Consider the following 12721-nt stretch of genomic DNA (forward strand, 5'->3'; position numbering starts at 1 on the left):
ATACATATACATATATATATTTATGGTACATCTATAGGTATATATAGATGGTGTATAAATACAAATCAGTCCCGTATCCGTGCCGAGCCCTAACTTACTATATTCGCCTGTTCGTTCGCCAGGCGGCAGGCAGCAGCATGTTCTGACCGTGCACCGATACTGGCGCGCATATATAGCATCCGACCGAACTTTATTTTTAGCTCTTTCGCCGTTTTATTTAGAAATGCGCAAAATACACATTTTCGTAGAGACAATAAATAGACTCATTAAGTTGTACATATTTATATTTAGATTCTCTGCGAGAGAGATAGGTTGGTGGAGAGCTGATTTCTGAGCCAAAAATAATACGACCGTTGTCGACGAAGCCTTTGCTTTGCTTTTAACATCGCTATTGCCTGTGCCTGTGACCCTACTGCTGGTGATGGCTTTGTCGATGTTGATGCTATTTATTGTTGGTACTAGTGGTGCTGGTGCTGATGCAATTGCCTTGGAGGCAGTGGCTCCGGCTAATGTAAATGGCTCAGCTATAGCTCAACACCAACGCATTTGCCATACACATTGTATTTTGCACGCTGTTTCACATGCAATGGAATTGAATTAATGATGAAGTTTGCACCTCTATCAGTCGGTGTGTGAACTATTTTTATCAAAATTTATTTTTAGCGATCATGAAAATATTTGTTGGATTTAGAAAGGTTTTTCTTTAAATATTAATTTTGATTTAGTCGCCTAATGGATATTGCATTTCTTAAGAAGGTATTAGTATTGGATTAGATTAGATCAACCACACCGACAACATATACATATTTTTAAACAGCGATTTAAATATCTATGCTAACAAGTATTTCTAATATTCGAGGATAAGGTTAACGATGAATGCCTTCTGAAGCTGCCAGTTGAGCTCGAGGGATCGACCATATAAGCATTATATGTTTTAGAGAAAAAGTTAGAATGTAGTGCCGGTTAGAGGTAGTATCAAAACTCAGTGCATATTTCAGATTTCGCTCAGAAGAGTCTACTGAACCCTTTCGGTAGGACAGTTTGAATATTGAGCCACAAATTGGAGGAGATAAAAGTATCCGGTTCAAAAGTTTTCTATAGTACATGTTTTAGTTTTGATAACATTTGATGAAATTTATTTAAGAATATTTACTCTTACTTACTTTTTAGGGATTTTTTCGAAGACAAATTATCAAAATGGCCCGTACCGTACCCGTAGAAGGTTCCGGAAAAATTCATTATAGGTTCATGAAGACAAAATCCAGCAATAAACCAGTTTCCTAATAAATATTTATACTCTCGTAACATGTTGCACATACAATAACAGATTTTGTTCACATAACGGTTCTATTAAACACAGTAATATAATCGAGAAGATACTGAGTTGTGTAATATTATATATCGAAATTAATTGAGTTAACCTTAATGGGACCTTCTAGAAATCCAACTTGCTTAGGTTTTTATTGCAAATTTCTGAGGTGTCTAAGAACCTATTTTTCATGTTCCTATGTTTCTTTTTTCGTAGCGGTACTTTTCGTGGACTTTTTATTCTGTGACAATCGCCTACAAAGAGTTTCAGTATTAACTGATAAATTTAGTTCATCGCTGACGCTTCTGACCGACGCAAAGGGATGAATTTTGCCGTAGTGTCATATAAGGTATTGGGATCGTCAACAATGGATGTTTGGCACTTTTGCCCATCTGTTTCATTTATATTCCTATAAATTATGGCATTTGCTACCAGCTGGACAAAATATCGTTCTATTTATTGAAGAATGTTCTTCTTTGGTACGTTCGGATTACGTCGTGCAATTCGCCCATTGAGGGAGTTTTTCTGCAATCTACGGCGGACTATCTATGCTGATACACGTACACCTTGTTTATGCTCCATTTGGGCTCTAATTTCACGTGAGGTCAAAAAAGGATTCCCCTGGCTCATCCGTACTATTTGCCTATCGTCATTAAATGTTGTATTTCTCGTTTTTTTATGGGTAAAATTTTCAATGATCTGATTTTTCCTAAAATATTGCATATTTCTCTTAACCTTTCCCATATGATTTTTTTTCACACGGAGCTGAGCTCTTATTTTCGACTATTATTTATAAAACTTTCAAAAAACGTATTTAAATTAGTGAAGACAATACACTTTTCACTTTCTTAATATTTTTTTTTTCGTAGATCGTTGCAATAACGGCTTTTGTTACAATGACTTAATTATGTGAGCACACGCGACTAGACCAACTGAGAAACAATTTAAATTTTTTCGCCAACCACATTACTAATTTCTCTGAATTTTTTCTTAGCAATTTCAAAACAGATAACTGAAACTTTTTCCATACCATTATACAAATGCAAAGCTACTTCGAGGACTTTATATTGTGAAACGTTAGTTTGCCATGCAGTGACATTTTGTATATATAATATATAAAAAAGAATAAAAACAAGTAAGGAAGGGCTAAGTTCGGATGTAACCGAACATTTTATACTCTCGCAAAGTCAAATGGTATACTCGTTTGAGATTTCTTTGTGGATTGGCTGATATTTTCGGTAGAAGGTCAACTATAGGCACTGGGGTCCACATATTTAGTACTTAGGGGCTTAAACAGTTTTGGTTCGATTTAGACAATTTTAGGTCACAAGGTGGCATACATTAAACGTATTATTCACGCAAAGTTTTACCCCGATGTAATCATTGTTGCTTGATATGCATAGTGGAAAGTGAAAGAATCAGATGGAATTGAAAATGGTGTTATATGGGAAATAGGCGTGGTTGTAGTCCGATTTAGCCCATTTTCGCACTATAACATAGAAATATGAAAAGAACGTTATACACCGAATTTGGTTGAAATCGGTTAAGCAGATCTCAAGATATGGGTTTTCACCTAAAAGTGGACTGTGCCACGCCCACTGTCTAATTTTGAACGCGGTTCCTATAAAGTCATCTTATACCATCTCAGAGATAAAATTTAATGTCTCTGGCGTGTTTAGTGCTTGATTTATCGCGTTTTTAGTAGTTGTTAACAGTACCGTTATATGGGGAGTGGGCGGAGTTGCCACCCGATTTCAGCTATTTTCACACTGTAGGTAGAAGGTTCTAAAAACATTTGCTTTCAGTGAGTTTTGTTATTATATCATTAGCGGTTTAGGAGATATGCACATTAAACCTATTAGAGGCGGGACCACGCCCACTTTTAAAAAAAAGTTTTAACTGCAGATGTTCTTCCCTAATGTGATCCTGTGTACCAAATAACAGTCTTGTATCTTATTGCGCAGCTTAGTAACCGTCTCACGGTACCAAGAAACATGTCTACCAAGTTTCATAAAGATATCTCAATTTTTACTCAAGTTAGAGCTTGCACGGACGGACGGACGGACGGACGGACGGACGGACAGACAGTCACCCGGATTTCAACTCGTCTCTTCATCCTGATCATTTATATATATATAACCCTATATCTAAATCGATTAGTTTCAGGTGATACAAACAACCGTTAGATGAACAATACTATTATACTCTGTAGCAACAGGTTGCGAGAGTATAAAAATCGAGTTATTTTTCCTTATTCCCAAAATAAATTGTTAAAGTTAGGCCATTTTTAAGGTCAATCTAGAGACCCAACCCCTTAATATAATATAATTTGTTATAAAATGGGTACGTGCCAATTCGGACCAGACTTTCCACTCCTTAAATTCTTAAAAAATACAACTCGCGAACTTAGAACTCTTTCAATAGGTTATGTCTTGTTTTCCAACTTAAAACCGTTGAAAAATTAATTATATCTTTCAAAACTGGGCGTATTATCAAATGATATTATTTGAGATTAGTTTCAATCAGCACCGAACAATTTCTTTACATAGTGTTTTGTGTTTTGTTTTAGCGTTTGAAACGTACATAAATAACTGTTAAATACACACCTCCAATATCTGTTGATCTAAATCGGTTGCGTTTGGTTGCATTTGCTTGTATTCAAGTGAAATTGTTCCCGACGTTATATGCAAATGTTCATCATTTCCGGCTTCACGCGCAATATCTGCAATGAAAAAGGCAAAAATATGTACATACAATAAAACCACCGAATTCAGAGAGCTAAATGTGAATCATATTATTGCCAACAACAACAATAGTAGTGAAATAAATGTTTATGATTTACAGTATAAACAGACGAATGGATGAATGAGTTGAACGTAGCGAATTAATAATTTCTGCACATATACATACATGTGTACACATGTATATACAAGTATGTATGTTTGTATGCGTATGCACATACCTATGCAATATTATATTGCCTTTGGTGGTGTTTGTGTTTTAAAAGCTAAAAACTAAAATACGAATATATACGAGTATATTTAGCTAATTAGACTTATATAAAGAACAAATTCAAAGGAATATATTTTTTTTATTTATTTCCCAAATAATATTTAGTTATATTCGGATTTTTTATTACGAAATCATTGAACTTCGTACAGACACATACACACATACATACATATAAACGTACATATTTATGTATATTCTCAGAGTGGAATTGGATTTGGAATTGGGTGAAATAAAATAATTCTGGAAGTGTGCTCTCCGGTTTTGTGTGAGCGTTATCGAATTATAATTTTTAAATTCAGTAAGCATAATTTATACTAAAATATAATTTATGTATGTATGTATGTATATATGTATCTAGAATAACTTTGACTTCCAATAAAAGTAAAGATTTCCTGAAAAAAAGCCCATTATAATTGAATAATTAATTTATTTACATAGACTTATACATATATTGATATATATATACATAAGATTATTACACAGATGTATAAATATATTTGTTTATTGAAATAAAATAATTTTTTCTTAGAATTGGAAACAATAAATTGCGTAGCCGCCATCTACGACTTAAAATTTTTTGAGAGGTGTTGTGGGGTGTGACTAAAAATAGTAGACATACGCAATTTTAGTTTTGTTTTTTGAGTTAAAATTTTAATTTTTAGCTAAAAATTAGCATTTTATTCACTATCATTTTTTAGAAAAAAAGATTTACGATTTGTTTGTTTTCACGACATTCTCTTGTAAGTACTCCCACTTAAGATGAGGTTATTTACAGTAAATATTGAAAAATTAGCCGTCTACTGAGTCTCTAACAATTCATTATACAAATGAAATATAGAAATTTTAAAATATATACTTATATATGTAGCCTTGGACTAGAAAATTAAAAAAAAAATTTCATCAATAGACTTAAAGTATCTCGTTGCAAAAGCTAAAATTTCATGAGCAATTAAAATTTTGGTATTGCCTTTGAATAAAATATATTTCCCGGGTATAGAAATATCTTCACCTTGATTTTGATCGGTCGTTTGTATGGCAGTTATATCCTTTCGTAGTCCAATCTGAATTATATTCTCGGAGATTATAAAGTTGCAGTAATATATGTCAAATTTCTTTTGATTTTGAGTGATCAGTTTATATGGCAGCTATATTTTGCAGTGGTCAGATATCGGCTGTTCCGTCAAATGAGCAGCTCTCAAACTGAGGGACTAGTGCGGACATGGAGATTTATATAAATATGTATGTATGTATGTGCACGAGGTGTAGAAAATGAAATATTGCAATAATATAGTGATTAAAGCAACATATTGTCCCATGCTTGTATATTATCACAGTAATTGTATTGGAGAAATGGAAGAAACCCATAGTTTTTGTCACTTCCAGTGAATTTTTTACTAGTGATTACTTGGAACTTCGTGGGGAAAAATATACAATCCCAAGTTTAAGGGCCGATGCTTGTTGGTAATGCGGTGCATTATCAATCTATTCGTCTTATGTACTTGACAAAAAGATTTACTTTTGGCTTGCCCACTTGCATAGTCTAATACACCTAGATTAAAAAAAAAATTCAGAACGTCAAAATAATAAATGGGCGATATTTAAAACATTTGGTGGAAATTTTGCGACGGCCGCGAATTAAATAATTCTTAAAAAAAAAATAATATGTTTTAATTAAATAAAATGTTTCCTATTTACTCAAGCAGTTCGTACAAAAACAAACACTATACAATATCACTTTTTGTATATATAATTATTTAAGTGAATTACTATAAATATCTTTTATGTATGCTGGGCATATAACGTTCCGTTATTTTATGAAATTTTTCAAAATTTATGGAGCACGCATTTCACATAGACTCTTATAAATATAAATTTATATGTTTTAATTAAATATTTTTTATAAATTAGAACATAATCTATGCGTGTGTGTATATATAGCTATAAAGCTATTATCCACCGGAATGTGAGGAAAAATTTATAAATAACTCAAATATAGGTATGTATTTTGCTTAAAGCCCGCAAGAAGTCTATGGCAAAATAAAAACACACAAATACTTTATCATTTATACTCGAAGATGGTATGTGTATGTACACACATACATACAACATTTATAAATTATAGATAAAACCAACAACTAATAATTTTCTGATTGACTTATCAATAGGTTTAAGAAAATGAAGCAATAATGAATTTAAAACTAGATTACTTGTCAATTGATATCTCTAAAATAACTCTGGAATAAATATGTATGTATGTGTGTTATAAACATGTATGTGTGCATATGCGTAACAAATTCTATTTTTGAAATGCGAGCAAAGCATCGACACGTGTCTAGTTTGATTTATTAGTAAAATTGAATGAAGGGTAGACAAATACAACAAAAAAAAAACACATAACAATAACATAAAACTAGAAAAAAAATGTAAAAACATCGATAAGGTAGTGTCGACGACGACCACAATAGCAATGAAATCCAAACTGACGGAGAGTATTTAAAAGTTTCAAAAAACTGATGTACATATAAGTACATATCCACTAACATGTATGTACATATTTATGTATGTGTGTAATTAGTTAGCTTTATTAATAAACTACCTAACTGAAAAGCTTATAAAAATAATTCAGCGACTAGACTTCTCTGTCAATAATAACAACAAACATATTTTTTTAAGTTTCTTTTATTTACTATGTGAAACGCAAAATATTGATATTTGAGCAAAAGCTTACAACAAGCGGTATTTGTTTTTATAGTTATTTAAATTGAATTTACAATTTGGTGGCGTAATTATCTTCGTGAAACGTGTCACGAAAATAGAAATTAAAATTTTTTTTAGTATGAATTGTTTTAAATAATTGGCTTAAAGGACTGTTCAAAGGACAATCATTAAATTTGTACATATAATTTATTCGGAAAGTATAGCGTTCCCTTTTACAATAACACCTGCCAAATTTCGTGAGGATAATTTGTTTAATTGTCTTCTTTTAAAGTTTTCCATACAAAGACTTGATTTTGATTGATTTCTTATATACGCTATATGCTGTAGTGGTCCGATCTGAACTACATATATGTATTTTCAGAGATTATAAAGTTTTCCGTACAAGGACCTAATTTTGAGCGATCAGTTTATATGACAACTATATTCAACAGTGATCAAATACCGGCGGTTCCGACAAATGAGTAGCTTATTGGAAAGTAAAAGACAGATCGATATCTCAAACTGAGAAACTAGTTCGCGAATATACCGACAGACAGACATACGGACATGGAGATTTACTTAGCCCCGCCTTACATGTTTTTTTTTTATATTAAGCACAGAGCTGGTGGCCAAATATTCTTTATCTGAGGAGTCCATGTTTTCTATTTTCACTTGCGTAAGTGCAAATAAAATTACCATATTTAAAAAGAAAAGTAAACATGTACGAGTATAATGCCAAAGTACGCGTGGAAATCAACCCACAATCTCGCATCCACTCTGCGGTGCCGAATATTGATCAGCACTGATCAAAATCAGCTTTACGCTCGCCTTCGCTTCGAGCGTCCACTCTGCAGGCACCCTATATGCCTAGATGCGTCGTCCTACCTAAGTGGGCAACGTAATATAATAATGCAAAATTTACTTAGATATCTGTTTCTAAACAAGACTCTTAATCCATAATCTGAATATAATATATTGGGTCGTTCACCAAGTAATTTCTCTTAATAACGACAGCTGATCTTAATAATATTTTAGTAGCTGATATAGTAAGGCTTGTTTGTACAAAAATATCTGAAATATTTTTGGGATAGTTTATGTTTGGTGACCTATCGAAGATGGAAGATCGAAAACAGCATTTTCAGCATATTTCATTTTTTTACTATCAAAAATATAAACATGCAGTTCAATCAAGGCGAAATTACGTGATGCGTACGGAAAAGATGTGTTGACCGAACAGCAATGCCAAAATTGGTCCGCGTCCTGGAAGGCATCTTGAAGCCGATGTGGATAAAATAAAGTCTTTGGTCGATGCAAATCGTCGAAGAAATTGCTAAAAGATTAAATTTGTGTAACACGTAATTCTGAAGTGTATTCTGATCAGCTGGACAAATTGTGTGATGCCCTCAAACAGAAAAGGCCATAATATAATATACAAGTATGGTCAATAGAAAAAGTGTACTGTTCTACCAGGATAATGCAAGGCCTCAATGACTCGCCAGAAGCTTTTGCAGCTTCCATGGGATGTACTACCACAAAAAAATTGTGTTTAAATTGCACTAAAAAACGAAATTACGATTATAATACTAACAGTAAATTCCAAGTAATAGGTTTACCTTATTAAAATATATGGTATGTCTTATGCATGCTTCTATGCACTTGATATACCATGTATATACATATGTACATACATATATAAGTATGTATATAATTAGTTATTAATATAAATTCAATTGTTTACATACGCACACACACTCTTATAATTATATTTTCTTGTTTGTTTATACTGTCACTTTTGTGTTTGATATCTATTATTATGTATATACGTATGTACAAAAGTATATATACAAGTTTATGCATTAAATAAATAAAATCACATTACAATTTCTATTTTTTCTCTAATTAACTTTGAAAAGCTTATACACGGTAATTGTTTTCTAAAAATAGAATAGATTGTACACACGCATACACACATACATGTGTGTAAACATACTTAATATTTATTGTATTTTCGAGGTTTTCTTACGTATTTATACATACATACATTCACGCATATATAATCAGAATAATCGTCATGTCATACTTACGCCGAATAGTTATGCACAATAAGGGTCTTTTCAATCAAAATCAACGTAAGTCAATATATGTTTGTGTGTAGGTATGTACCTGTATAACATGGTAATGCCGCCATTAGCACCTCAACAAGATTTTAATTAAATGCAAACATTGTTTAGACACGTTCTCAAGGGGAATCTATGTATGTATCAACAATGTCGTAGTCTTCAGTATAACTTCACCGTTACGTAGGTATGTAAATATGGAGGTGCTTGAAAGCCCAATTTGATAACAAATTACGAATATTTGCACTGAATTATGACACTTTTATGTTTTTGTTTTTGGTTTTTATGTAAGTTTTAAGGGTTTTGCTCAGACGATTTTTCACTATTCTCAAGGAAAGAACAAAATTGAACATGTGCTGATAATCACAAAGGCAAACGAGCACATAAAAATAGAATAGTAGAAGCCTCGCTTTTCTGGCACGAGTATTTTTTATTTGAGATTTTATGTTATGGAATTTTTTTTTTGAATTCTTCACTAAGCTTGATTACTGATAATATTGTACGTATTTTGAGCTCGGCTAACACCCGTTTTTGGTATATTATATGAATTTACATAACATAAACATAGGCATGCATGTATGATTTTAGCTTTTATAATTTTATTAAAATTGTGTTTGTTTATTTATTTCACACCACTTTTCAAAATGTATGCTTTATTATTGTTATGTTTTTATATTTTCCATTTACCGTATATAAATTCCGAATAACCGACAAACGACAAGCTTGCCCGCCAACTAAATATGATTGACTGTTCTGAGCGCGAGCTAAAAGACGAATAAAACCAATGTGCTTTATCAATCTCATTGGACAGCGAGAATACCCAGTTCGCCCGACGCTCGTATATACATTCGTATACATACATACATACATACATGTACACTTATTAATGTACGCACAGTCGACGAAATAAGTATAGTGTACAAACTAAGAAAGGGAATTTATGGAAGTAGACATGCGATTTTTGAGAATTAATACATATAAGCAATTGCGACGTACTTGTTCGTTTTTGGTAATGACCTTTTAGTAGTCTTCCAAGCGAAGCGGTAAATAAAGTTTTTGGCAGTCAATAAAAACAAAAATTAGGCTGCAACTAAATGTGCCTGTGCGTCGAGCTCAGCAGATTTTAAAAGAGAATAGTAACGTCCAGGATGTCAAACGAGCGTCTCAACCTAAGTTGCTACCTCGACACACAACTGCAAGGATGCAATATGATCAAAGACACTTGTTGTGGGATGGACGAGAGAAAAAAAGCTGCGTCGGCAATGACAAATCTTGGAAAGATATTCGACGACCACTTGAAATAAGTCATTCGAGAAATTGCCAGGGAGGATCTCTCATGGTATGGGGAGTTTTCCTGTATAATGATGCAACCCCGATTTGTTTTATAACGCATAAAATCAAACCGATGAATTATGTTAAACTATTAGACAGCGTCTTAATAGACTTTCCGGAAGGGTTTTGTGAGGAGCCATGGATTTTCTGAGGATCTCTGAGGAATACTTTCACATCAAGTTTATTCCGCTGTTTAACAATTTAATTATGTTAGAGAGCTAAGGAAGTGTATTGAAGCTGAATGGAAAAAATACTGCTTTCCACCTTTCGCTCTCTTATTGAATCCATGCTGAGACGTATAAATTCCATTATTTTAGCTAACGGTAACCTTATAAATTCCTAATATTTTAAGTATGTTTGATTTTATATAAAATATTTGTTTTTTTTTCTCTTTAAGTAATAATTTTTGTTTTTAAACATTGTGGTAATAAACATCTGAGTTAATTCTATTAATAAAGAACATAAAAAAGATTTTTATGAAATATAACGGTTAATAGAAGAGATTTTTAGCTTGTATGCTATACTTATTTCGTGGACTGTGTATGCTATGTAAATACTAAGATTCAGATGTATAGTAAAACAAAATATTCGCGTAAATGCTTCGGTTGTTGTGGTTGTTATTGGCCACACGCGTTCACATTTGGCTCTCACCAACTATCTGGCGCATGTGCGTGTTTATGTGCGCGAATTGGAAGGAGTCGCTCGTGAGTACCCGCATTCATACATACTTCTATAGACTTATGGTATGTACATATGTACGTATACAAACTTTGGCCTGACATTCATTTTCAATCGCACTTTTTCTGACCATTCTGCATTTCACCTTTTTGTCGGTACCGTTTCTTCTATTACAAATATATGCACATATATATGTATGTATGTTTGCATTCCATTGCCAAATCAAATTTTCCAACCTGCGCCACTAACTTCGACTTGACTAACAGTATGTATAGTACAAATTGAAAATCCTACTTGTCAATACTTGTATAGTATTTACATACTTACATATGTATGCATAACATATAAACATTTGGTCAAATTAGGGTAATCCGGTATACGAGTCTTTAAGTAAAATCAAAAATTGTTTTTTTTTTGTTACATATTTTAACTTAAAAACAAAAAATTATAAAATTAAAAAAATATATATATATAAAAAATATTATTTTATAATTTTAACATCCAATGCAGTGTATGAATATTTGTTTATAGTAATGTTTAAATGATTTTCGCAATTTTTTCCCAATAAATTGTCATTGTTCTTATATGAAGCAGGAATGTACATATACATGTACATACATATGTACATATATACATATAATGTGAATGTATATTAATTTAAATTTAGATTCCGATTCAGAAATAAACTTCTGTGTCATAAAAACTTCGGCGAAATAGATGTCTGTCTATTTGAATTGTGGCTATTAAACCGGTATTGAAATCGGGTTTTTAGTCAATAGAGATCATGTTTATTTCGTTGTTTCTCCATTTTTATGGTTGTAACGAATTGTCATTTGAACAAACTAACAGTTCGGAAAGATTTTGGACAATTTTAGTTAGTTGGTAACGCGGCGATCAGCTGTGTCAAATTGTTTTTATTTTTAAGTTAATTGTTTCGAGAAAAGCGTAAGTAAAACGCGTTAATTGTTGGTTTTTGTTTCAACAATCTTATTTTCAGCGGATTCTCGAAAGAAGATGCTCTGGAAATGGTTGGGTAGGAGAAACAACTTAATTCTAATGAAGCAGAACTTGACACAGTATTTGACCTTAGTAAATAGTGTTTTCAAAATAGTTTTTCGTTTTGACTTGTAAGTTTAATGAAATAGCGACTACAAAAAACTACCAAACTAGCAACTGGAGTTGATTTGTTTTCACTCCGACAGCAACCCCTCCAGTAAATTTTATATAAGACGAAAACCCCCGAAACAAACAAATAATTGATGCTTATGTACGTACAATATTTATTCGCGTCAAGCTTCTTTTCAATATTGTCGTAAGATTGTTCCTTGGAGGAACCTATAACTTTCAGCCGACTCAGAACGTTGAAAGATTCTCATGAGAAGCTTTAAACATACACTCGAAAGTTCCCTACCTACCTATGTACATCGTTAACTTCGGCTGCACCGAAGCTAATACTCTTCACAGGTGCATTTCTTATTGCAAAAAGGATATATGAAAATCTTTATCTTGATTTTGAACAGTCAGTTTGTATGCCGGCTATATGCTATGACCCGCTCTGAACAATATATTCGGGGAT

The 12721-nt window shown here is 32.5% G+C and overlaps 1 protein-coding gene across 13 annotated transcripts in view; it reads right to left on the reverse strand.

Moving 5' to 3' along the window:
- HDAC4 (histone deacetylase 4) overlaps positions 1–12721 on the reverse strand; it is a 40594-nt gene that overhangs the window by 21154 nt on the left and 6719 nt on the right. For 9 of the 13 annotated variants that reach the window (XM_036366247.2, XM_070109603.1, XM_070109605.1 and 6 more), the window contains exon 4: positions 3916–4031. In XM_036366247.2, coding sequence (XP_036222140.2) covers positions 3916–4031 — 116 coding nt within the window. The other 4 variants (XM_070109604.1, XM_036366252.2, XM_036366255.2 and 1 more) reach the window with 3 other exon arrangements.

This window comes from Bactrocera oleae, chromosome 5 (assembly GCF_042242935.1).
Source record: "Bactrocera oleae isolate idBacOlea1 chromosome 5, idBacOlea1, whole genome shotgun sequence".
In the NCBI taxonomy this organism is placed as follows: domain Eukaryota; kingdom Metazoa; phylum Arthropoda; class Insecta; order Diptera; family Tephritidae; genus Bactrocera; species Bactrocera oleae.